The sequence below is a fragment of the Lampetra fluviatilis genome, chromosome 67 (assembly GCF_964198595.1).
Source record: "Lampetra fluviatilis chromosome 67, kcLamFluv1.1, whole genome shotgun sequence".
Taxonomy (NCBI): Eukaryota; Metazoa; Chordata; class Hyperoartia; order Petromyzontiformes; family Petromyzontidae; genus Lampetra; species Lampetra fluviatilis.
In genome coordinates this window covers 3,406,454-3,433,725 of record NC_136341.1, presented here as the reverse complement: position 1 = coordinate 3,433,725, position 27,272 = coordinate 3,406,454, and the positions used below count along the sequence as shown (strand labels likewise).

Here is a 27,272-nt window from a genome sequence, read left to right as displayed (position 1 = left end):
ATGACGATGATCAGCCACTTGGTTCAGCTGTCGTTTGTGTTGGCCAGGTCGCTACGTAGCAGCTCACTGGGGCCTTCTATCACCTTACTCAAATACAATAAATAAAGTAGTTTACCCAGGGAGGCCCCACTATGTGTCTCAAGACAACTTTGTAGCAGCAGCAGGAGCAGCAGCGCTGTTCTTCATTGGGATGTTTGTCCACGGATTCCATTTGCGACGAGTCGTTGGGATTGTTGTGTGTGGGGCGGGAGACGAGGCGACTCCACACGTCCTCCGGTAGTGCCAAGAGAGGCTCCACACGGATAGAGTCTCAAGTCCATTGCCGCACCACCGCCACCACCTCTTGCAGCACATGCCCGGTAGTACACCGGGTATCGCGAGATGTGTTCTCGGTGTAGTCCGAATTGTGAGTAATTCAGTTTGTGTGAGAGAGAGAGAGACCACCATCATCATCATCAAGTCAGGCTCGTGTGGACAGCGCAGTGAGCCAGGCAGGGTCTGGTGAAGTGACCCAGGCAGGGCCTGGTGAAGTGAGTGGTGAAGTGAGTCAGGCAGGGTCTGGTGAAGTGAGTGGTGAAGTGAGTCGGGCAGGGTCTGGTGAAGTGAGTGGTGAAGTGACCCAGGCAGGGCCTGGTGAAGTGAGTGGTGAAGTGAGTCAGGCAGGGTCTGGTGAAGTGAGTGGTGAAGTGAGTCAGGCAGGGTCTGGTGAAGTGAGTGGTGAAGTGAATCAGGCAGGGCCTGGTGAAGTGAGTGGTGAAGTGAGTCAGGCAGGGTCTGGTGAAGTGAGTGGTGAAGTGACCCAGGCAGGGCCTGGTGAAGTGAGTGGTGAAGTGAGTCAGGCAGGGTCTGGTGAAGTGAGTCAGGCAGGGCCTGGTGAAGTGAGTGGTGAAGTGAGTCAGGCAGGGTCTGGTGAAGTGAGTGGTGAAGTGAGTCAGGCAGGGTCTGGTGAAGTGAGCCAGGCAGCACAGCGATGGAGCCCAGAATGGGTGAAGGAAGTTGTCGGGTCGCTGTGATGATCCACACCCATTTCTAGCGGCACAGTGGGGGCTTGGCAGGGTATGAGAGGGTGGGTGTGTGAGAGTGTGTGGGTGTGAGAGTGTGGGTGGGTGTGTGAGTGTGTGAGTGTGGGTGTGTGAGAGTGTGTCAGAGTGTGGGTGTGTGAGGGTGTGAGGGTGTGTGAGAGTGTGAGTGTGTGTGGGTGTGTGAGAGTGTGTGGTTGTGGTTGTGTGTGAGAGTGTGGATGTGTGTGAGTGTGTGTGAGTGTGGGTGTGAGAGTGTGTGAGGGTGTGATTGTGAGTGGGTGTGGGTGTGTGTGTGGGGGAGCGGTGGGTGTAGTGGTTAGCGCTACGCTGCGCTACGAACCCAGCGACCCGAGTTCGATTCCCGCTCACGGCCAACACCGCCAGTGACGATTATCTGAACCGGTCCTGGGCCTCCCCTAGGTTGACTCAGGCTCAAATGAGTACCTGGTGCGGTGTGTAAACATCGCCACTGGGGAGACAAAGGCGGCCGGGCGTGGTGCTGGCCACCCACCCCCTCGTGTGCCGTGCCGGCCTTCATAGGTGCTCGCTAACAGCACTTGCCCCAACAATCTGTTCAGGCTATACGGGGGATCTTTGTCTCATCGTGGGTGTGTGCGTGTCGTATGGAATGTCGTGGGGATGGGTCGTGTAGCGGGTAGCGCGCGGTTTCGCTTGCGGTCCTGGGCCTCCCCTAGGTCAACTCAGCTTCAAATGACAGGCGTGGTGCCGGCCACCCACCCACCTTCTCGTGTGCCACGGTAACAGCACTTTCCCCAACAGTCTGTTGAAGGCTACACGGGGGATCTTTGTCTTTGTGTATGTTAACGAGTGTTCTCAGTCAAGCTACAGAGGGGTGGGGGTGGTGGTGGCGGCAGGCACGAGAGGAGTATTCCTGTGTCAGCTTGCACCAGTCGCGCAGAGACCCACAGACTCGCGCAGAGAGCCACAGACTCGCGCAGAGACCCAGAGACTCGCATACAGAGCCACAGACTCACGCAGAGAGCCACAGACTCGCATAGAGAGCCACAGACTCACGCAGAGAGACCCACACTCACATAGAGAGCCACAGACTCGCGCAGAGAGACCCACAGACTCGCGCAGAGACCCAGAGACTCGCATAGAGAGCCACAGACTCACGCAGAGAGCGCCACAGACTCACGCAGAGAGACCCACACTCACATCGAGAGCCACAGACTCGCATAGAGAGCCACATATTCGCGCAGAGAGACCCACAGACTCACGCAGAGAGACCCACAGACTCACGCAGAGAGACCCACAGACTCGCACAGAGAGACCCACAGATTCGCGCAGAGAGACCCACAGACTCGCACAGAGACCCACGGACTCACACACAGAGACCCACAGATTCGCGCAGAGAGACCCACAGACTCACACGCAGAGACCCACAGACTCGCACAGAGACCCACAGACTCGCACAGAGACCCACAGACTCGCACAGAGACCCACAGACTCGCACAGAGACCCACAAACTCGCACAGAGAGACCCACAGACTCGCACAGAGAGACCCACAGACTCGCACAGAGAGACCCACAGACTCACGCAGAGAGACCCACAGACTCGCACAGAGAGACCCACAGACTCGCACAGAGAGACCCACAGACGCGCACAGAGACCCACAGACTCGCACAGAGACCCACAGACTCGCACAGAGACCCACAGACGCGCACAGAGACCCACAGACTCGCACAGAGACCCACAGACTCGCACAGAGACCCACAGACTCGCACAGAGACCCACAGACTCGCACAGAGAGACCCACAGACTCGCACAGAGAGACCCACAGACTCGCACAGAGACCCACAGACTCGCACAGAGAGACCCACAGACTTGCACAGAGAGACCCACAAACTCACACACAGAGACCCACAGACTCGCATAGAGACCCACAGACTCGCACAGAGACCCACAGACTCGCACAGAGACCCACAGACTCGCATAGAGACCTACCCGCTCATTCACCTAATAATCATTTACTGACCCATTCACCCACTCACCCACACACTCACTCACCCACTCACCCACACACTTCACCATCTCACTCACCCACTCACCACTGTTCATTATAAACCTCAGAACTCTTCCACTGGTGAGTCTCTATCTCTATTGGTCTCTATGGGTCTCTATGAGTCTCTATTGGTCTCTGTTGGACTCTATGGGTCTCTATGGGTCTCTATGAGCCTCTATGAGTCTCTGTGTCTCTATGGGTCTCTGAATCTCTATTGGTCTCTATGAGTCTCTATGTATCTCTATGGGTCTCTATGAATGGGCGAGTGAGCGAGTGAATGGTTGAGTGAGCGAGTGAATGGTTGAGCGGGCGAGTGAATGGTTGAGCGAGCGAGTGAATGGTTGAGCGAGCGAGTGAATGGTTGAGCGAGCGAGTGAATGGTTGAGCGAGCGAGTGAATGGTTGAGCGAGCGGGCGAGTGAATGGTTGAGCGAGCGGGCGAGTGAATGGTTGAGAGAGCGGGCGAGTGAATGGTTGAGAGAGCGGGCGAGTGAATGGTTGAGAGAGCGGGCGAGTGAATGGTTGAGAGAGCGGGCGAGTGAATGGTTGAGAGAGCGGGCGAGTGAATGGTTGAGAGAGCGGGCGAGTGAATGGTTGAGAGAGCGGGCGAGTGAATGGTTGAGAGAGCGGGCGAGTGAATGGTTGAGAGAGCGGGCGAGTGAATGGTTGAGAGAGCGGGCGAGTGAATGGTTGAGAGAGCGGGCGAGTGAATGGTTGAGAGAGCGGGCGAGTGAATGGTTGAGAGAGCGGGCGAGTGGGCGAGTGAATGGTTGAGTGGGCGAGTGAATGGTTGAGTGGGCGAGTGGGCGAGTGAATGGTTGAGTGAGTGGGCGAGTTGACGGTGGGTCGCGGCCAGTGTCTTGGAGGAGGAGCAAATGCCACAGCGAGGAGGAGGAGCGACGCTGTGCGGTGTCCCGGGATGTGCGACGCTGTTTATTGCGCACTTGGAGCTGGGTGCTCGTGGTGGCATTCGAGGCACGCGGCGCCGTTACTGCCGCCCCCTCCGCCACCCCCGCAGGGCACCGCGGTGAAAGTGGCAACCGAACCGGTTTGAACGGCACCCACCGTGTCCGTCACCTCCCCGGAACACTGTACGCACTGTACGCACTGTATGCACTGTACACACGCGGCGGGTCAGCCCAGTGGTGTCGGTGGTGCGGGTGGTGCGGGTGGTGCGGGTGGTGCAAAAAACAGCGACGCCGCGTGGCCTTAACGCGGCGTGTGTACAAGAGGCGACGTCTGGGGAACGTTGTTGTTGCGTGTGTGTGTCTGTCACTGTGTGTGTCACTGTGTGTATCACTGTGTGTGTGTGTCTGTCACTGTGTGTGTGTGTGTCTGTCACTGTGTGTGTCACTGTGTGTGTCACTGTGTGTGTGTCACTGTGTGTGTGTGTGTCTGTCACTGTGTGTGTGTGTCTGTCACTTTGTGTGCCACTGTGTGTGTGTGTCACTGTGTGTGTGTCTGTCACTGTGTGTGTCTGTCACTGTGTGTGTCACTGTGTGTGTCACTGTGTGTGTGTGTGTCACTGTGTGTGTGTCTGTCACTGTGTGTGTGTGTGTCTGTCACTGTGTGTCACTGTGTGTGTCACTGTGTGTGTGTGTGTCACTGTGTGTGTGTGTGTCTGTCACTCGTGTGCCGTGCCGGCCTCCATAGGTGCTGCTCGCTGACAGCACTTGCCCCAACAGTCTGTTCAGGCTACACGGGGATCTTTGTCTTTGTTTTGTCTGTCACAGTGCGAGTGCGCGTCGGCCTTCATCGCTGCTACTCGCAGGCAGCTAACAAGTTTGGGGGAATCTTTGTCTTTGTGCCTGTGTGTGACGCACGCACGCACACACCCGTGCACCCACGCACGCACGCACACACACACACACCCGTGCACATACACACGCGCACGCACGTACACGCATGCACGCGCCCGCACACACACACGTACACACACACACACGTACGAACGCACGTACGCACACGCACACGCCCCCGCGTGCCCCTGCAGGCGCGTGTGAAGGATGTCGGACAACGGGGAGGCGGAGGACAAGCCGCCGGCGCCGCCGATGCGCATGACGAGCACCATCCTGGGCAGCAAGGAGGCCCCGGCGCCGCACCACGGCTCCAAGCCGCTGCCCTCGGCGCCCCCCGACGAGAAGAAGTCCAAATCGCGCGTCCTCGGCTCCATCTTCGGGGACCGGCGTGAGTGGGGAGTGGGGCGGGGAGGGTGTGTGACGCTGTGTGTGTGATGCTGTGTGTGTGATGCTGTGTGTGTGTGTGTGACGCTGTGTGTGTGGGTGTGTGTGACGCTGTGTGTGTGGGTGTGTGTGACGCTGTGTGTGTGGGTGTGTGTGACGCTGTGTGTGTGTGTGTGTGACGCTGTGTGTGTGTGTGACGCTGTGTGTGTGTGTGACGCTGTGTGTGTGTGACGCTGTGTGTGTGTGACGCTGTGTGTGTGTGACGCTGTGTGTGTGTGACGCTGTGTGTGGGTGTGACGCTGTGTGTGGGTGTAATGCTGTGTGTGACGCTGTGTGTGTGTGTGACGCTGTGTGTGGGTGTGACGCTGTGTGTGTGAAGCTGTGTGTGTGTGTGTGACGCTGTGTGTGTGTGTGTGACGCTGTGTGTGTGTGTGACGCTGTGTGTGTGTGTGACGCTGTGTGTGTGGCACTGTGTGTGTCACTGTGTGTGTGACGCTGTGTGTGGGTGTGACGCTGTGTGTGTGAGTGTGACGCTGTGTGTGTGGCACTGTGTGTGTGGCACTGTGTCTGTGACGCTGTGTGTGTGTGTGTCACTGTGTGGGGAGCGGTAGTGTAGCGGTTAGCGCGCTGCGCTACGAACCTGGCGACCCGGGTTCGATTCCCGCTCACGGCCAACACCAGTGACGATTATCTAAACCGGTCCTGGGCCTCCCCTAGGTCGACTCAGCCTTAAATGAGTACCTGGTGCGGTGTGTAAACATCGCCACTGGGGAGACAAAGGCGGTCGGGCGTGGTGCTGGCCACCCACCCCCTCGTGTGCCGTTCCGGCCTTCATAGGTGCTCGCTAACAACACTTGCCCCTACAGTCTGTGAAGGCTATACGGGGGATCTTTATCTTTGTCTTTGTTGTGTGCGTAGCCAACAAGAAGAAGGAGAAGGAGCGCCCCGAGATTTCGCTGCCCTCCGACTTTGAGCACACGGTGCACGTCGGCTTTGATGCCGTCACGGGGGAGTTCACGGTAACCGCTCACCACCACCGCGCTCACCACCACCTCACCACCGCACTCACCACCACCACCGCACTCACCATCACCACACTCGCCACCACCGCACTCACCACCACCACGCTCACCACCACCACACTCCCCACCACCGCACTCACCACCACCACCGCACTCACCACCACCACACTCACCACCACCGCACTCACCACCACCGCACTCACCACCACCACGCTCACCACCACCTCACCACCGCCACGCTCTCCACCACCACACTCACCACCGCCACGCTCGCCATCACCGCGATCACCACCACCGCTCTCACCCCCACCGCGCTCACCACCACCGAACTCACCACCACCACCGCACTCACCACCACCACGCTCACCACCACCACCGCACTCACCACCACCGCAATCACCACCACCACGCTCACCACCACCGCACTCACCACCACCACCGCACTCACCACCACCACGCTCACCACCACCACAACTCTCACCACCACCGCGCTCACCACCACCGCGCTCACCACCACCACGCTCACCACCACCACAACTCTCATCACCACCGCACTCACCACCATCACCGCGCTCACCACCACCACGCTCACCACCACCACAACTCTCACCACCACCGCGCTCACCACCACCACGCTCACCACCACCGCGCTCACCACCACCACAACTCTCACCACCACCATGCTCTACGTGCGCGTGTACACACATGCATGTACGCGTGCGTGCCTGCATGTGTACGCTCGTGCCTGTGCGTGCACGCCTGTGTAGTGACGTCCTATGTCACTACACCTGCATGTGGTGTGCGCGTGTCTGTGTCTGCCTGTACTGGCGTGTATGTCCGTGCCTGTACTCGTGCGTGCCTGTACATCTGTGTGCGCGTGTCCGTGCGTGCGTCTGTACGCGTGCGTGTCCGTGTGTGCGTCTGTACACGTGCATGTCCGTGTGTGCGTCTGTACGCGTGCGTGTCCGTGTGTGCGTCTGTACGCGTGCGTGTCCGTGCGTGCGCCTGTACACGTGCGTGTCCGTGTGTGCGTCTGTACACGTGCGTGTCCGTGCGTGCGCCTGTACACGTGCGTGTCCGCATGTGCGTGTGCGTGCGTCTGTACACGTGCATGCGTCTGTACGCGTGCTTGCACGTGCATGCGTCTGTACACGTGCGTGTCCGTGCGTGCGTCTGTACACGTGCGTGTCCGTGCGTGCGTCTGTACGCGTGCGTGTCCGTGCGTGCGCCTGTACGCGTGCGTGTCCGTGCGTGCGTCTGCGGGGAGCAGGGGATGCCCGAGCAGTGGCTGCGCCTCCTGTCGACGTCCAACATCAGCAAGTCGGAGCAGAAGAAGAACCCGCAGGCCGTGCTGGACGTGCTCAAGTTCTACGACTCCAAGGAGAGCGTCAACCAGAAGTACATGAGCTTCACGCCCGTCCTGGGTGAGCGCCCCGTCGCCCCCCCCCCCCGCGGGCTTAGTGGTCGAGGCAAGGCTGGGAGTGTAGCGCCAATGACGCGGCGGGGGGTGGGTCTCGTGGCACGCGGAGGAGCGGAGTCTTGCTTCTTCACGTTTGAGAAGCGGCCGCCACCTTTGTTGTGTGCGTGTTGAGTGTCTCGAGTTGGTGGTCTAGGCAAGGCTGGGAGCGTTGTGGTGCTTGCGGTGGCAGTCCTGGTGGTGGTGGTTATAGTGGTGACAGTGGTGGTGGTGGTTGTTATAGTGGTGACAGTGGTGGTGGTTATAGTGGTGACAGTGGTGGTGGTTATAGTGGTAGGAACCTCCTGGTTACAGCAGCCCACAGGGGATTATTGTGGGAGGGGTGGGGCTGGGTGGAGAGGGGAGGGGCTGGGTGGGAAGGGTGGGGTGGGGCTGGGTGGGGAGGGGCTGTGGATGGGTTGGGGAGGGTGGGGAGGGGCTGGGTGGGGAGGGGCTGGGTGGGGAGGGGCTGGGTGGGGAGGGGCTGGGTGGGGAGGGGCTGGGTGGGGAGGGGCTGGGTGGGGAGGGGCTGGGTGGGGAGGGGCTGGTCACCCCGTGGTGCCCTTATAAAACTCAACGTTTAACCTACTCACGCCGGCTTGTGCCCGCCATCACAGTTGGGCATATTTGCGGAATACACCACGTTGCCCTGGCCGTTGACCCTGCAGGCCATTGACCGAGCAACCCAACGTTCCTACCAGCTCCCTCCGCAGGAATGTGTTTGTGGTGACAGTGATGGTGGTGGTGGTTATAGTGGTGACACTAGCAGTGGTGGTTATAGTGGTGAAGGTGGTGGTGGTTATAGTGGTGACACTAGCAGTGGTGGTGGTTATAGTGGTGACAGTGGTGGTGGTGTTGGTTATCGTGGTGACAATGAGGAGCGGTGGTGCAGCGGTGAGCACTGTGCAGTGCTACGAACTCGGCAGACACCCGAGTTGGACTCCCGCTCACAGCCACCACCACCACCACCACCACGGATAGCGATGATCTGAACCGGTCCTGGGCCTCCCCTAGTTCGACTCAGCCTCAAACGAGTACCTGGTGTAGCGGCGAGAGTCTGTGAAGGATACACGGGGGGGGGGGGTCTTTGTCTTTGCGGCGGTGACGGTGGTTTGTAAGAACGTTCGGACGCGTCGATGACATTCGGTTTTTCGTTTTTATTTCGCAGAAAAAGTTGAAGCTTACACAGGAACCGCACAGGTGAGAGGGGCTCGTACCATCATCGGCGAGAAATCATCATCAGCAGCAGCTGCTACAGCTATAAAATCATCATCAGCAGCTGCTACAGCTATAAAATCATCATCATCATCAGCTGCTGCTACAGCTCTAAAATCATCATCATCAGCTGCTGCTACAGCTCTAAAATAATCATCATCAGCAGCTGCTACAGCTCTAAAATCATCATCATCATCAGCTGCTGCTACAGCTCTAAAATCATCATCATCAGCAGCAGCAGCTGCTACAGCTCTAAAATCATCATCAGCAGCAGCTGCTACAGCTCTAAAATCATCATCAGCAGCAGCGTCATCACCATCATCATCAGCAGCGGCAGCATTACAACCGCCACGATGCTACCCGCATCGCGTATGAACATCCATCCGTTGGCTGTAAACGTCTTGATACGTCGAGGCCTGCAGAGCTTGGGCGATTGCAAGTAGCGCCGGCTCACCAGCGACCAGCGCTGTCGGTCCGTGGGTTCTGGGCGTTTGTGAGAAGGCGAGGGGTGGCTAGTACCGACGGGGACGACGATGCGTGTCGTCGTCATCGTCGTCATCGTCGTCGTCGTCGTCATCGTCGTCGTCATCAGCAAGATGGCCATTCCCGTGGCTCCCGCGTGCACGCAACGGCTCTCTCTGTGCGGCGAGCGCCGGATCGTGGCGGCGAGCGCTACGCCGCCCTGCAAACCTGGCCACGACCCGAGTTCGATTCCCGCTCACGGCCACCACCACCACCACCACCACCACCACACGGGTGCGATGGCGATTATCTGAACCGGTCCTGGGCCTCCCCTAGGTCGACTCGGCCTGAACGAGTAGCTGTGCGCGACGTGTAGCAAACGTCGTCACTGCGGAGAGAGCGAAAAACAAAGTTGGCCGCCCCCCCGCCCCGTGTGCAGTGATGGCGTTCGTAGGCGCTGCTCGCTTAAAGGCACTTGCCCCAGCAGTCTGTCGAGGCTACACGGGGAACCTTTGCCTTTGTGCAGGTGACGAAGGTGGACGTGGGGTGTGCGGAGGCCGAAGAGGATGACGATGACGACGACGCCTCGCCGCCTCCGATCGTCGCTCCGAGACCAGAGCACACCAAGTCGGTACGTCTCGCTCACAAACACACCACAACCACCGCCACCAAGCGCCTGTGCCAGGCTAGGTGCACGTTGAGGCCACGTGAAGGTCATGGGACAGACCCGGGTGCCATGGATTGGCAGATGAGTGGCCGACGCACCACCTGTGCCCCCCCAATGTGTCAACCCATAGAGACACACCCATACCAATACTCGCCATTTGCCACTAAGTGACGGTGACATCACCACGGCACCTGTGCCAGGCCAGATGCACTTTGCGGCTACGTGAAGTGTCGACGCCTCGCTGACAGCAGGTCACGGGACAGACCCAGGTGCCATGGGTTGGCTGACTGAGATGACCGGTAGATGCACCACCAGCTGTACCCCCCACTGTGCCAACTTGCTTCGTTTATCTGCCCGGCGCCTCCGCTCGTTGTTGTGAGCGTCGCTCCTCCGCCCTCTGCTGTTGCTGGAAGGCGACTGCCTCCAGCTGCCCAGTAGTAGCAGCAGCAGCAGCAGCGTCCTTCACGAGCCTCCTCCTCACACCAACACCAACGCCCCGCGCCATTCGCCACCGAGTGACGGTGACGTCGCCACGGCGCCTGTGCCAGGCCAGGTGCACTTTGAGGCCATCGAAGCCTTTCGGGCCCCGGGTGCCGTACGGGCTGGCCGCCGTGCCAGGCTACTACGTGCAGGAGGAGGAGGGGGTCACGGGACTAACCCAGGTGCCGCGGGTTGACCGACCGAGACGCGGACGCGGTCACGGGGCGCAGGAGACGGCGGTGCAGGGGGGGAGGGGGCGGGGGGGTAGAGTGTTTCTCCCCTTCGCTCGTGGGGGTCTCCCCCACGGTTGCTCGGGTTGACACCCCGCACGCCATGACGGCTGCTCCACGCCATGACGGCTGCTCCACGCCATGACGGCTCCACGCCATGACGGCTCCACGCCATGACGGCTGCTCCACGCCATGACGGCTCCACGCCATGACGGCTCCACGCCATGACGGCTGCTCCATGCCATGACGGCTCCACGCCATGACGGCTGCTCCACGCCATGACGGCTCCACGCCATGACGGCTCCACGCCATGACGGCTGCTCCACGCCATGACGGCTCCACGCCATGACGGCTCCACGCCATGACGGCTGCTCCACGCCAATGACGGCTCCACGCCAATGACGGCTCCACGCCATGACGGCTCCACGCCATGACGGCTCCACGCCATGACGGCTCCACGCCATGACGGCTGCTCCACGCCATGACGGCTCCACGCCATGACGGCTCCACGCCAATGACGGCTCCACGCCATGACGGCTGCTCCACGCCATGACGGCTGCTCCACGCCAATGACGGCTGCTCCACGCCATGACGGCTCCACGCCATGACGGCTCCACGCCAATGACGGCTCCACGCCATGACGGCTGCTCCACGCCATGACGGCTGCTCCACGCCATGACGGCTGCTCCACGCCATGACGGCTCCACGCCAAGACGGCTGCTCCACGCCAATGACGGCTCCACGCCAATGACGGCTCCACGCCATGACGGCTGCTCCACGCCATGACGGCTGCTCCACGCCAATGACGGCTCCACGCCATGACGGCTCCACGCCATGACGGCTCCACGCCAATGACGGCTCCACGCCATGACGGCTCCACGCCATGACGGCTCCACGCCAGTGACGGCTCCACGCCATGACGGCTGCTCCACGCCATGACGGCTGCTCCACGCCAATGACGGCTCCACGCCATGACGGCTGCTCCACGCCATGACGGCTCCACGCCAATGACGGCTCCACGCCATGACGGCTGCTCCACGCCATGACGGCTCCACGCCATGACGGCTCCACGCCAATGACGGCTCCACGCCATGACGGCTGCTCCACGCCATGACGGCTGCTCCACGCCAATGACGGCTGCTCCACGCCAATGACGGCTGCTCCACGCCATGACGGCTCCACGCCAATGACGGCTCCACGCCATGACGGCTGCTCCACGCCATGACGGCTGCTCCACGCCATGACGGCTGCTCCACGCCATGATGACGGCTGCGTGCAGATGTACACGCGCTCCGTCATCGAGCCCCTGCGGCCACCCCAGCCGGCCAAGGACGGCGTCGGCGTCGGAGGGGGGGCCCCGTCCCCGGGGGGCCCCCCACCCCACCACGGCGGGGAGGCCGGCTCAGGTGGGACCCCCCACAAGGGGACCCCCGACAAGCCGGGGCCCGACGGCGGCGTCGCGGGCGACAAGAGCAAGAAGAAGGCCAAGATGTCGGACGACGAGATCCTTGAGAAGCTTCGTACGGCACCACCACCACCACCACCACGCACAGCACAACCACCACCACGCACAGCACAACCACCACCACCACGCACGCTACACCACCACCACCGCCACGCACCACCACCACACTACACCACCACCACCACCACGCACGCTACACCACCACCACGCACGGCACCACCACCACCGCCACGCACCACCACCACCACCGCACCACCACCACACTACACCACCACCACCACGCACGGCACCACCACCACGCTACACCATGCTCCACCACCACCACCATGCTTGCACCACTACTACCACCACGCACGGCATCACCACCACGCACAGGACCACGCTCCACCACCACCACCACCACGCTGCACCACCACCACCACGCTGCACCACTACTACCACCACGCACAGCACCACGCTCCACCACCACCACCACGCTGCACCACCACCACCACGCTGCACCACTACTACCACCACGCACGGCATCACCACCACGCACAGCACCACGCTGCACCACCACCACCATGCTGCACCACCACCACGCACAGCACCACACACCGCACCACCACCACCGCTCACGGCCAACACCGGTGACGATTATTTGAACCGGTCCTGGGCCTCCCCTGAGTCGACTCAGCCTCAAATGAGTACCTGGTGCGGTGTGTAAACATCTCCACTGGGGAGACAAAGGCGGCCGAGCGTGGTGCTGGCCACCCACCTTCTCATGCGCTGCGCCAACCTTCATAGGCGCTCGCTAACAGCACTTGTCCCAACAGTCTGTTAAGTCTTTACGGGGTGTCTTTGTGTGTACGTGTGGTGTGTGCGTGGTTTGCGTGTGGTGTGTATGTGGTCTGTGTGTGTCGTGTGCTGTTTGATGTTTGTGTGTGCTGTGTGTGATGTGCCTGTGTGTTCGTGTGTGTGTTTCTGTATGCTGTGTGCGTGTGTGCTGTGTGTGTGTGTGATGTTTGTGTGCGATGTTTGTGTGCTGTGTGTGATGTTTGTGTGTGCTGCGTGCGTGTGTGCAGCGTGTGCATGTCTGTGTGCTGTGTGTGATGTCTGTGTGTGCTGTGTGCTGCATGTGCTGTGTGTGATGTTTGTGTGTCTGTGTGCTGCGTGTGATGTTTGTGTGTGTCTGTATGCTGTGTGTGCTGTGTGTGATGTTTGTGTGTCTGTGTGCTGCGTGTGATGTTTGTGTGTGTCTGTATGCTGTGTGTGCTGTGTGCTACGTGTGATGTTTGTGTGTGCTGCGTGCGTGTGTGTGATGTCTGTGTGTGCTGTGTGTGATGTCTCTGTGTGCTGCGTGCGTGTGCTGTGTGTTTGTGTGTGATGTGTGTGATGTTTGTGTGTGCTGTGTGCTGTGTGCTGTGTGTGATGTCTGTGTGTGATGCGTGCGTGTGCTGTGTGTTTGTGTGTGATGTGTGTGATGTTTGTGTGTGCTGTGTGCTGTGTGTCTGTGTGTGTGCACAGGCAGCATAGTGAGCGTCGGGGACCCCAAGAAGAAGTACGCACGGTTCGAGAAGATCGGACAGGGGTCAGTAAACAACCCCTACCACCCCCCATCCCCTACCACCCCCTATCCCCTCTACAATAGCCCCCCCGCTACCCCTATCCCCTTTTCCATAACCCCTACTTCTATACCGTGTACATTAGGCCCGGTTCTGGGCCTTCCCTAGGTTGACTCGGCCTGAAATGAGTACCGGGTGCAACGTGCATACAACAGGAATTGGGGAGACAAAGGTGGCCGGGTGTGGTGCTCACTCCCGCAACCCCTTGCTGCTGCTGCTGCTGTGTATTTGTAGTCTGCGTCTCTCTCTCTCCCTGTGGCCGCGTGGAGTTTGATCCGGGTCCTCCCGCATTTACATCCGACGTCAGCACGCGTCTGGAGTGTTTGGCCACTGCTATGAACTTGCACGTGATGGTGGTGATGGTGATATCCGCCACGTTGTTGAGCTACGCAGCTGATTGGGCCTGATCTGCCAAGATGGAACACCGCTGAATCGTTGTGCAGCTGCTCGCTAATAGCACTTGACCCCCAACCGTCCGTGTGAGCTGCACGGGGTATTTTGTTTTCTGTGTGCAGTGCATCAGGGACGGTCTACACAGCGTGTGACGTGTCTACGGGACAGGAGGTGAGACGAGACTTCTTAACCTGCTGCTCCTGTGTGTCCGTGTGTTCTGTGTGTGTGTCCGTGTATTCTGTGTGTGTGTATTCTGTGTGTGTCCGTGTGTTCTGTGTGTCTGTGTATTCTGTGGGTGTGTGTGTGTGTCTGTGTATTCTGTGTGCACAGTCTCGGTGTCAGTGTATGCTGTGTTTACGTGTGTTCTGTGTGCTGTATATTTGGAGTTTGCGATTTCTCTCTCCCCGTTGTCGCATGGAATTGTCCCCGGGTTCTCCGGTTCCCTCCCCCCCCCCACCGTATCTCCGCGTCTCCCCGTATCTCCCCGTGTCTCCCCGTGTCTCCCCGTGTCTCCCCGTGTCTCTCCGTGTCTCTCCGTGTCTCCCCGTGTCTCCCCGTGTCTCCCCGTGTCTCCGCGTGTCTCCCCGTGTCTCCCCCGTGTCTCCCCGTGTCTCCCCGTGTCTCCCCGTGTCTCCCCGTGTCTCCCCGTGTCTCCCCGTGTCGCCCCGTGTCTCCCCGTGTCTCCCCGTGTCGCCCCGTGTCTCCCCGTGTCTCCGCGTGTCTCCCCGTGTCTCCCCGTGTCTCCCCGTGTCTCCCCGTGTCGCCCCGTGTCGCCCCGTGTCGCCCCGTGTCTCCGCGTGTCTCCCCGTGTCTCCCCGTGTCTCCCCGTGCGTCCCCGTGTCTCCCCGTGTCTCCCCGTGTCTCCCCGTGTCTCTCCGTGTCTCCCTGTGCCTCCCCGTGTCTCCGCGTGTCTCCCCGTGTCTCCCCGTGTCTCTCCGTGTCTCTCCGTGTCGCCCCGTGTCTCCCCGTGTCTCCCCGTGTCTCCCCGTGTCTCCCCGTGTCTCTCCGTGTCTCCCCGTGTCTCCCCGTGTCTCCCCGTGTCTCCGCGTGTCTCCGCGTGTCTCCCCGTGTCTCCCCGTGTCTCCCCGTGTCTCCCCGTGTCGCCCCGTGTCGCCCCGTGTCTCCCCGTGTCGCCCCGTGTCTCCCCGTGTCTCCCCGTGTCGCCCCGTGTCTCCCCGTGTCTCCCCGTGCGTCCCCGTGTCTCCCGGTGTTTCCGGGCGACATGTTTAAGAGTTATTTGGCCACGTGGCGATGACGACGACGATAATCAGCCACTTCCTTGAGCTGGCACTTGCGGTGGCCTCGGTCGCTACTCCGTGGGGCCTTGACATCCGGTAAAATCAAACCGGCGGTGGATCACCGATTATACGATGACTTCGGGGGTGCTGGATTAAAAAAAACGCGGGATAATCACGAATCATCATCATTATTTAAAACAGCTTACTTCTGCACATCCTCGTACGACACGTTTGTAGGCGTCGTGTGTGCGTCGTTAAGTGTTTTAAAATTGTTTACCGAATGATATAGCTACAAATAAACATAAAAATAGACGAACACAAATATCTCTACTTGACTGTACCGTGCTTACCGCTCCAATCTCGTAGACTCCGCATCAATGGGGCGATGTATCCGCGTGCGTTATTGTCTACTAAGTTGTGTGTAGTGTATCATGTAGTGTATGTGATATTTAACACTGAACTCAAGCGTAGCCATGCCCACACGGTGATGGGTGTTCACAGCCTTTGGGGAGGTTTTCGCCGGATCGGACCGGGACCGCAGCCGGATAACGTTGGAAGCTGCCCGGATATAATTGCGCGGTGCCGGGTAATCGATGACCCACTGTGGTTTTCTCGTAGTTTTCTATCTCCCGGTTCGTCACGGGGGAGGGGGGGGGGGCGTGGGAGAATCGCCGCTGGCTCACGAGGTGGGGGGAGGGACCTTTTTATCTGCTTTGCCTTTTCCCGCTCCGCCAGGTGGCGATCAAGCAGATGAACCTGCAGCAGCAGCCCAAGAAGGAGCTGATCATCAACGAGATCCTGGTGATGCGCGCCAACAAGAACCCCAACGTCGTCAACTACCTGGACAGGTGAGCGGGAAAGGGAAAACAATAACTTCACAGCTCATCGGATTCCGGGTCTCCGCCATGGCTGGCCAATCGCAGGCGGCACTTGCATTGCGGTTGTCGTTGTTGTGCAGCGGTTGTTGTGGTTGTGGTGGTGGTGGTGGCATTGTGACTGGTACCGTGGTGGGTGAGGAGCCGTGGGTGTGGTGGGTGTGGTGGTTGTGGCGTTGAGCGACTGGCCACCGTGGTTACCGTGGTGGTGGTGGTGGCGGCGTTGTGAGCGACTGTCACCGCGGTTACCGTGGTGGTTGTGGCGTTGAGCGACTGGCTCCGTGGTGGTTGTGGTGGTTGTGGTGGTTGTGGTGGTTGTGGTGGTTGTGGCTTTGTGAGCGACTGTCACGGTGGGTCACCCCCCAGCTACCTGGTGGGCGAGGAGCTGTGGGTGGTGATGGAGTATCTGGCGGGTGGCTCACTCACCGACGTCGTCACGGAGACGTGCATGGACGAGGGGCAGATCGCAGCCGTGTGTCGTGAGGTGACGCTCTCACCCCCACCCACCCACACCGCCCACTCACTCACCCCCACCCACACCCACCCACACCCCCCCACCCACACCCCCCACTCACGCCCCCCGACTCACCCACTCACCCACACCCACCCACACCCCCCACTCACTCACCCCCACCCACCCACACCCACCCACACCCCCCCCACCCACTCACACCCCCACCCAACCACCCACACCCACCCGCCCCACTCGCCCCCCTCACTCACTCACACCCCCCCACCCACACCCACTCGTCCCCCCCACCCACACCCCCACTCACACCCCCCACCCACTCACCCCCCCTACCCACACCCCCCCACTCACCCCCCCCACTCACCCCCCCTACCCACACCCCCCCACTCACCTCCACCCCCCCACCCACACCCCCCACACCCCCCCCCCACTCGCCCCTCCCACTCACACCCCCCCAACTCGCCTGCACCAAGACCACTCTGGCCTGCTACTGCTGCTACTACTGCTGCTGCTGCTGCTACTGCTGCTGCTACTGCTGCTACTGCTGCTGTTGCTGCTGCTGCTGCTACTGCTGCTACTGCTGCTACTGCTGCTACTACTGCTGCTGCTGCTGCTGCTACTGCTGCTGCTACTACTGCTGCTGCTGCTACTGCTGCTGCTGCTGCTGCTGCTACTGCTGCTGCTACTGCTGCTGCTGCTACTACTGCTGCTGCTGCTGCTACTGCTGCTGCTGCTGCTGCTGCTACTGCTACTGCTGCTGCTGCTGCTGCTGCTGCTGCTACTGCTGCTGCTGCTGCCCGCTAAAGGCCACGTGGGTGGTGCTGGGGGCACCTCTGTCTGTGTGCCGACGTGCAGTGCTTACAGGCGCTGGAGTTCCTGCACGCCAACCACGTCATCCACCGGGACATCAAGAGCGACAACGTCCTGCTGGGCATGGACGGCTCCGTTAAGCTCAGTGAGACCCGGGGGTGGGAGGGACACGCACGGTGACAACACGGAGACGCACGGGGAGACATGGGGAGACGCATGGGGACACATGGGGAGACACGGGGACGCACGGGGAGACACGGGGAGACGCATGGGGACACATGGGGAGACACGGGGACGCACGGGGAGACACGGGGACACACGGGGAGATGCGGGGACACATGGGGAGACACGGGGACGCACGGGGAGACACGGGGACGCACGGGGAGATGCGGGGACACATGGGGAGACACGGGGACGCACGGGGAGACACGGGGACGCACGGGGAGACACGGGGACGCACGGGGAGATGCGGGGAGACACGGGGACGCACGGGGAGATGCGGGGAGACACGGGGAGACACGGGGAGACACGGGGAGACACGGGGAGACACGGGGAGACACGGGGAGATGCAGGGACACATGGGGAGACACGGGGATGCACGGGGAGACACGGGGATGCACGGGGAGACACGGGGAGACACGGGGAGACACGGGGAGACACGGGGAGATGCAGGGACACATGGGGAGACACGGGGAGACACGGGGACACACGGGGAGACACGGGGAGACACGGGGAGACACGGGGACGCACGGGGAGACACGGGGAGACACGGGGAGACACGGGGAGATACGGGGAGATGCAGGGACACATGGGGGAGACACGGGGAGACACGGGGAGACACGGGGAGACACGGGGACACATGGGGGAGACACGGGGAGACACGGGGAGATGCAGGGACACATGGGGGAGACACGGGGAGACACGGGGAGACACGGGGAGACACATGGGGAGACACGGGGAGACACGGGGAGATGCAGGGACACATGGGGGAGACACGGGGAGACACGGGGAGACACGGGGACACACGGGGAGATGCAGGGACACATGGGGGAGACACGGGGAGACACATGGGGAGACACGAGGAGACACGGGGAGACACGGGGAGATGCAGGGACACATGGGGGAGACACGGGGAGACACATGGGGAGACACGGGGAGACACGGGGAGACTCGGCACATAGCGACACGATGACATGGGGAGCATAGCTCCTCAGAGATAGGGAGCCATGGGGGCGTGGGGTGGGGGGACACGGAGACCTCCCCACCAACCACCCTGCCGCCTCCCCACCAACCACCCCCTGCTGCCTCCCCACCAACCACCCCCTGCTGCCTCCCCACCAACCACTCCCTGCCGCCTCCCCACCAACCACCCTGCTGCCTCCCCACCAACCACCCCCTGCCGCCTCCCCACCAACCACCCCCTGCCGCCTCCCCACCAACCACCCCCTGCTGCCTCCCCACCAACCACACCCTGCTGCCTCCCCACCAACCACTCCCTGCCGCCTCCCCACCAACCACCCTGCTGCCTCCCCACCAACCACCCCCTGCCGCCTCCCCACCAACCACCCCCTGCCGCCTCCCCACCAACCACCCCCTGCTGCCTCCCCACCAACCACACCCTGCCGCCTCCCCACCAACCACACCCTGCCGCCTCCCCACCAACCACACCCTGCCGCCTCCCCACCAACCACACCCTGCTGCCTCCCCACCAACCACCCCCTGCTGCCTCCCCACCAACCACACCCTGCTGCCTCCCCACCTACCACACCCTGCTGCCTCCCCACCAACCACTCCCTGCCACCTCCCCACCAACCACACCCTGCGAGCCTCCCCACCAACCACCCTGCTGCCTGCCCACCAACCACACTCTGCCGCCTCCCCACCAACCACACCCTGCTGCCTCCCCACCAACCACTCCCTGCCGCCTCCCCACCAACCACACCCTGCGAGCCTCCCCACCAACCACCCTGCTGCCTGCCCACCAACCACACCCTGCTGCCTCCCCACCAACCACACCCTGCTGCCTCCCCACCTACCACACCCTGCCTCCTCCCCACCAACCACACCCTGCTGCCTCCCCACCAACCACACCCTGCTGCCTCCCCACCAACCACCCTGCCGCCTCCCCACCAACCACCCCCTGCTGCCTCCCCACCAACCACACCCTGCCTCCTCCCCACCAACCACACCCTGCTGCCTCCCCACCAACCACCCTGCCGCCTCCCCACCAACCACCCTGTTGCCTCCCCACCAACCACACCCTGCCTCCTCCCCACCAACCACACCCTGCTGCCTCCCCACCAACCACCCTGCCGCCTCCCCACCAACCACCCCCTGCTGCCTCCCCACCAACCACACCCTGCCTCCTCCCCACCAACCACACCCTGCTGCCTCCCCACCAACCACCCTGCCGCCTCCCCACCAACCACCCTGTTGCCTCCCCACCAACCACACCCTGCTGCCTCCCCACCTACCACACCCTGCCTCCTCCCCACCAACCACACCCTGCTGCCTCCCCACCAACCACACCCTGCCGCCTCCCCACCAACCACCCTGTTGCCTCCCCACCAACCACACCCTGCTGCCTCCCCACCAACCACACCCTGCTGCCTCCCCACCAACCACACCCTGCCGCCTCCCCACCAACCACCCTGCTGCCTCCCCACCAACCACACCCTGCTGCCTCCCCACCTACCACACCCTGCTGCCTCCCCACCAACCACACCCTGCTGCCTCCCCACCAACCACACCCTGCCTCCTCCCCACCAACCACACCCTGCTGCCTCCCCACCAACCACACCCTGCCGCCTCCCCACCAACCACCCTGTTGCCTCCCCACCAACCACACCCTGCTGCCTCCCCACCAACCACACCCTGCCTCCTCCCCACCAACCACACCCTGCCTCCTCCCCACCAACCACACCCTGTTGCCTCCCCACCAACCACACCCTGCTGCCTCCCCACCAACCACACCCTGCCTCCTCCCCACCAACCACACCCTGCCGCCTCCCCACCAACCACCCTGTTGCCTCCCCACCAACCACTCCCTGCTGCCTCCCCACCAACCACCCCCTGCTGCCTCCCCACCAACCACACCCTGCTGCCTCCCCACCAACCACACCCTGCCTCCTCCCCACCAACCACCCCCTGCCGCCTCCCCACCAACCACCCCCTGCCGCCTCCCCACCAACCACCCCCTGCCGCCTCCCCACCAACCACACCCTGCTGCCTCCCCACCAACCACACCCTGCCGCCTCCCCACCAACCACCCTGCTGCCTGCCCACCAACCACACCCTGCTGCCTCCCCACCAACCACTCCCTGCTGCCTCCCCTGGCTGCCAGCGGTGAACTCACGCCTCCCCCCCTCGTGTCTCCTTCCCTGTCTCAACCACGTGTCTCTTCCCCCCCTCCACCCCGTGTGTCTGCCCCCCAAAATCTCCTCCACCCCCCACCACAGCGGACTTTGGCTTCTGCGCCCAGATCTCTCCGGAGCAGAGCAAGCGCAGCACCATGGTGGGCACCCCCTACTGGATGGCGCCCGAGGTGGTGACACGCAAGGCCTACGGGCCCAAGGTGGACGTCTGGAGCCTGGGCATCATGGCCATCGAGATGGTGGAGGGGGAGCCGCCCTACCTCAACGAGAACCCGCTCAGGGTGAGTGGGTGGGGCGAGCGGGCGTGTGGGCGAGCGGGCGTGTGGGCGTGTGGGTGAGCGGGCGTGTGGGTGAGCGGGCGTGTGGGTGAGTGAGATGGTGGAGGGGGAGCCGCCCTACCTCAACGAGAACCCGCTCAGGATGACTGAGTGGGTGGGCGGGCGCGGGCGAGTGGGCGGGTGGCTGAGTGGGTGGGTGAGTGGGTTGGTGGGTGGGTGGGTGAGAGGGTGAGAGGCTGGGTTGGTGGGTGGGAGGCTGGGTTGGTGGGTGGGAGGCTGGGTTGGTGGGTGGGAGGCTGGGTTGGTGGGTGGGTGGGTGAGTGGGTTGGTGAGTGGGTGGGAGGCTGGGTTGGTGGGTGAGTGAGTGGGTGAGAGGCTGGGTTGGTGGGTGGGTGAGTGGGTGGGTGAGTGGGTGGGAGTCTGGGTTGGTGGGCGAGCGAGCGGGCGGGCGGGCGAGCGGTTGAACGTGAACCCAGCGCTGTGTGTGTGTAAACATAATCAGCACAGGTGGCGGGAGGAGAGACAAAGGCGGCCGGGCGTGTGACGCTGTCCCACCCACACCCCCCCACGTGCGCCGTGGCGGCCTTCGCAGGCGCCGGCACCCCCCACCGACCGTCTCGTTGAAGGCTACGCGAGGCGGTGACCTTTGTGCCGTGTCCGTGCCGTGTCGGTGCCGTGTGTAGGCCCTGTATCTCATCGCCACCAACGGCACCCCAGAGCTCCAGAATCCTGAGAAGCTGAGTCCCGTGTTCCGCGATTTCCTCAACCGCTGCTTGGAGATGGACGTCGACCAGCGCGGCTCTGCGCGCGACCTCCTGCAGGTGACGCCGGGGCCTCCCCTAGGTCCACTCGGCCTCAAATCAGTTGCCCGGTGGGGTTTGTGTGCAAGGTTAAACAACAAAGGTTGATCGTGGCGTGGGGTTTAACCACGACAACCCTTCGTGTGCCACAGTGCCGGCCTTCATAGTTGCTGATAACCGCTAACAGCACTTGCCCCAACAGCCTGTTAGAGGCTATATTGGGGGGGGGGGGGGTCTTTGCCTTCGTCTTGTGGGGGGCGGGGGGCGGGGAGCGGTGGCGCAGTGGTTAGCGCTGTGCTACGAACCCGGGCAGAGACCCGAGTTCGATTCCCGCTCACGGCCACCACCAACACCGGTGACGACTCTGAACCGGGCCCGGGCCTCCCCTAGGTGTCCTCAGCCTCAAATGGGTCCCTGGTGCGGTGTGCAGTAAACATCGGCACTAGGGGAGACAAAGGCGGCCGGGCGTGGTGCTGACCACCCACCCCCTCGTGTGCCAGTGCCGGTAGCCTTCATAGGTGCTCGCTAACAGCACTTGCCCCAACAGTATGTTAAGGCTATACGGGGGATCTTTGTCTTGTTTTATGTGTATGTGTCTGTGTATTTATGTCTGTATTTTATTAAGGTGTGTGTGTATTAATGTCTGTATGCGTGTGTCTGTGTGTATCTGTGTGCGTGTATTAATGGACCACAGGGGACAGGTTCCTGTAGGATTGGAAGGACAGGCCGCACCTAGCCTGGCACATGCGCCGTGGTGCCATCACCGTCAATTAGTGGCGAAGGGCGGGTGTTGGTATTGGTGTATTAATGTGCGTGTGTGTGTGTTGTGCGCGTGTGTCTGTGTGCAGCATCCGTTTTTGAAGCTTGCCAAGCCCCTGGCCAGCCTTACTCCCCTCATCCTGGCAGCCAAGGACGCCATCAAGAACAATCGCTAGCACAGGCGCACACGCGCACACACTGTTACCCATACTCGCACAGACGCAGGCACACACTCATACTCACACGCAGGCACACACTCATACTCACACGCATACACACACTCTCGCATACACACTCATACTCGTACACACTCCACGCATACACACTCATACTTGTACACACACTCGCACACACACTCGCACACACACTCATACTCGCACGCACACACACTCATATTTACGTACACTTACACCCATGCACTCATACACACACACGCACACATTCATACCCATACCCACACAGCTACTCATACCCACAGGCACCCATACCCACCCATACCCACCCCCACACAGCTACCCATACCCACCCATACCCACCCATACCCACCCATACCCATACCCACACAGCTACCCATACCCACAGGCACCCATACCCACCCATACCCATACCCACACAGCTACCCATACCCACCCATACCCACCCATACCCACCCATACCCACCCCCACACAGCTACCCATACCCACCCATACCCACCCATACCCACCCATACCCATACCCACACAGCTACCCATACCCACCCATACCCACCCATACCCACCCATACCCACCCCCACACAGCTACCCATACCCAGAGGCACCCACACGCACCCATACCCACACAGCTACTCATACCCACAGGCACCCATACCCACACATACCCATACCCACACATACCCACCCATACCCATATCCACACCAACTGATACCCACACGCACCCACACCCACATGTAGACACACACTCCTGGCTGCCCGCATGCTCTGACACACACACTCCCTGCACAACACTCGGAAGCACAAGCAGCCATTGTGGGTGTGCACGCACACACACACACAGCACAAAGGTGCACAGTGGGGGTTTGGGGTACGTGCGTGTGTGTGCGTGCGCGTGCGAGGGTGTGCGTGCGAGGGTGTGCGTGCGAGGGTGTGCGTGCGTGCAGTTCGCGTGCGTACACATTAGCCGGTCGGTTTGTCAGTGTGTGTACAAGGGCCTGTGTGCGTCTTGTGTGTGTCTTGTGTGTGAGCACATGTGTGTGTGCAGCTGTGTGTGCACGTGTGAGCAACGTGTGCATTCCGCTGCGTGTGTGGAGCCGTATGAGTGTCTGCAAGTCGCGAACGCTGTACTACTAATTACCCTGAGCCCCCCGCCCCCTTTCGTAGCACCCACCCAGTCTCTGTTGGTCTGTCGTTCACCTCGCCCACGCGTGTCGGGGCGCCGAGAGAGTTAATGGAGCCTCTGGTTCCTGCGTTGTTGTACATTGCCTGTCCCCCGGTGGGGGGGTAGGGGTGGGGAGTTGGGAGGATTCAATTTGAGTCGGGGCGGAGCTCCTGCATCGGATCAAGCAGCATCCAATACTTGGGCGGTGGAGACATTCGCTCGCCGCTCACTCACCCTCTTGCTTGCCCGCTCACTCACCCATTCGCTCGCTCACCCGCCGGCTCACCCTCTCGCTTGCCCGCTCACTCACCCATTCGCTCGAACGCCCGCTCACTCACCCTCTCGCTTGCCCGCTCACATTCTCGCTTGCCCGCTCACTCACCCTCTTGCTTGCCCGCTCACTCACCCATTCGCTCGCTCACCCTCTCGCTTGCCTGCTCACTCACCCATTCGCTCGCTCACCCGCCGGCTCACCCTTTCGCTTGCCCGCTCACATTCTCGCTTGCCCGCTCACTCACCCTCTTGCTTGCCCACTCACTCACCCATTCGCTCGCTCACCCGCTTGCTTGCCTGCTCACTCACCCATTCGCTCGCTCACCCGCCGGCTCACCCTCTCGCTTGCCCGCTCACATTCTCGCTTGCCCGCTCACTCACCCTCTTGCTTGCCCGCTCACTCACCCATTCGCTCGCTCACCTGCTTGCTTGCCTGCTCACTCACCCATTCGCTCGCTCACCCGCCGGCTTACCCTCTCGCTTGCCCGCTCACTCACCCATTCGCTCGAACGCCCGCTCACTCACCCTCTCGCTTGCCCGCTCACTCACTCACCCATTCGCTCGCTCACCCTCTCGCTTGCCTGCTCACTCACCCATTCGCTCGCTCACCCGCCTGCTCACCCTCTTGCTCGCTCACCCTTTCGCTGGCTCTCCCGCTCGCCCGCTCATCCGCCAACCTGCTGGCACGCTCGCCCTTCAGGCGGGGGGGGGGGGTCATGGATCACCATCTGACACCCCCCCACCCCCCCCTGTTCCCCCAGGGGGGGGTGGGGGGGTGTCCACACCTCGGTAAAAAAGAGGTATACTGTCGGGTTTTTTTTTTACACGGTTATTATTGCTATTGCGGGATATGTTGGTTTATTTTTCTCGTCGTTTCCCGTACCTGGGAAATCTGCAATGGTTTGGGGGGACGGGGACACTGCAGCCTCCTCTTGATCTGTGCGCGTACGCAGGAATATAATAATATAATGATGTTACGGAATTAAATCGCCCGCTGTAGGACACTACAAACCCCTGTGCCCTGACACCCGGGGCCCAGATTCCAACCCATCGCCTCTGACACTACCCACCTGAAACCCCCCCAGTGAGTGGCAGGGGAGAACCCACACTGGGGGTGGTTCAGCATCAGAATCTTTATCCTGGAGGAGTCCACCCATGAGATATGAAGCTTTGTCACAGATGGTGTCCAGTGGGGGGGGGGGGGTCACAAGATGTCCAGTAGACTTCAGATGTCCAGTAGTTTCACAGGTGTCCAGCAGGGGTCAGATGTTCACTTTGCTCTCAGCACTGCCATCTTCTTGGTCTTGCGAAGCGTTTATCATGAAACATCATCACAATCCTCCATTTCCCCTCTCCCAAGTGCATCATCATTGCTACTGAGAAGCCGCCATGCGGGGCCCCTTGGAGCAGTGGTCTTAGTTTGAGGTGTAGGTGTGCATGTGCGTGCATGGGGTGCCATTGCTGCTGCTGCTACAGTGAGTTGGCACAGTTACAGGGGGGAGGGTGGTACAGCAGATGTGCATCTCAGTAGGTCAGCCCATGGCCACCACCAGCCAGCCACAGCCTCACAGTGCACCTGGCCTGGCGCGCTCACTCCGTGACATTGCCAGGCCAGGCACAAGGTCGGGCCTGGTGCAGTCACTCTGTAGCTTTGCCAGGCCAGGCACAAGGTCGGGCCTGGTGCAGTCACTCTGTAGCTTTGCCAGGCCGGGCACAAGGTCGGGCCTGGTGCAGTCACTCTGTAGCTTTGCCAGGCCAGGCACAAGGTCGGGCCTGGTGCAGTCACTCTGTAGCTTTGCCAGGCCGGGCACAAGGTCGGGCCTGGTGCAGTCACTCTGTGGCTGCTGTTGGCTGTTGGCTGTTGCTGTTGGCTGTTGCTGCTGGCTATTGCTGTTGCTGCTGGCTATTGCTGCTGCTGCTGCTGCTGTTGGCTATTGCTGCTGCTGTTGGCTATTGCTGCTGCTGCTGCTGTTGGCTGCTGCTGCTGCTGTTGGCTGTTGCTGCTGCTGCTGCTGTTGGCTGTTGCTGTTGGCTATTGCTGCTGCTATTGCTGCTGCTGCTGCTGCTGTTGGCTATTGCTGCTGCTGCTGTTGGCTATTGCTGCTGCTGCATCCCCCTGGTGGTGCGAGTGTGAGAGTCTCTCCCCAGGGCCTGAGTCGTTGGGTGGTGGTGGTATCAGTTCTCTCAAGTGCATTTCGTAGAGATGAGTCTTGGTTTTGGGGTTTATAGTTTCTCTCTCTCTCTTACAGATCTGTTATAAATGTGGTTTGCGTGCTTTTAATTTGCGGGGGGGGGGGGGGAACAAGTGGAGTTTGTTTATTTGTTGTTGTTGGTTTTTAACAAGACGTCGCCTAGGTTTGATTAAAAATTTTATTAACGCAAAACCTTGGGGGGTGGGGGGGGGCGCCTCCCCCCCCCCCCCCACTCCATCCCCACTCCCTCTTTGCAAGTTGCTTTCCTGTTGAAGTGTGGTGCAGGTGTGTGTACGGTTGTGTTTGTGTGTACGGTTGTGTTTGTGTGTACGGTTGTGTTTGTGTGTACGGTTGTGTTTGCGTGTACGGTTGTGTTTGCGTGTACGGTTGTGTGTGTGTGTGTACGGTTGTGTTTGTGTGTGTACGGTTGTGTTTGCGTGTGTACGGTTGTGTTTGCGTGTGTACGGTTGTGTTTGTGTGTACGGTTGTTTGCTGTGTTAAGAATCTAAAGCAGACGATTCTGAACTGGGCCTCCCCTAGGTCGACTCATCCTCAAATGAGCACCTGCTGCAGTGGTGTGTAGCAGTAAACATCGCCCTCTTGTGCCATGGTGCTGCGTGCCA

The 27,272-nt window shown here is 61.1% G+C and overlaps 1 protein-coding gene across 1 annotated transcript in view; it reads left to right on the top strand.

Moving 5' to 3' along the window:
• The window catches only part of PAK2 (p21 (RAC1) activated kinase 2), a 36,438-nt gene extending 12,177 nt beyond the window's left edge, over positions 1-24,261 (top strand). Inside the window, exons 2-15 of the mRNA XM_078882722.1 lie at positions 5,042-5,235; positions 6,150-6,250; positions 7,524-7,677; positions 8,878-8,909; positions 9,913-10,017; positions 12,043-12,283; positions 13,735-13,798; positions 14,348-14,396; positions 16,199-16,311; positions 16,705-16,822; positions 17,663-17,762; positions 21,076-21,272; positions 21,953-22,090; positions 22,918-24,261. Coding sequence (XP_078738848.1) covers positions 5,055-5,235; positions 6,150-6,250; positions 7,524-7,677; positions 8,878-8,909; positions 9,913-10,017; positions 12,043-12,283; positions 13,735-13,798; positions 14,348-14,396; positions 16,199-16,311; positions 16,705-16,822; positions 17,663-17,762; positions 21,076-21,272; positions 21,953-22,090; positions 22,918-23,004 — 1,680 coding nt within the window. The 5' untranslated portion in view covers positions 5,042-5,054 and the 3' untranslated portion in view covers positions 23,005-24,261. The remainder of the gene's footprint in view (positions 1-5,041; positions 5,236-6,149; positions 6,251-7,523; positions 7,678-8,877; positions 8,910-9,912; positions 10,018-12,042; positions 12,284-13,734; positions 13,799-14,347; positions 14,397-16,198; positions 16,312-16,704; positions 16,823-17,662; positions 17,763-21,075; positions 21,273-21,952; positions 22,091-22,917) is intronic.
• The last annotated feature ends 3,011 nt before the right edge of the window (positions 24,262-27,272 follow it).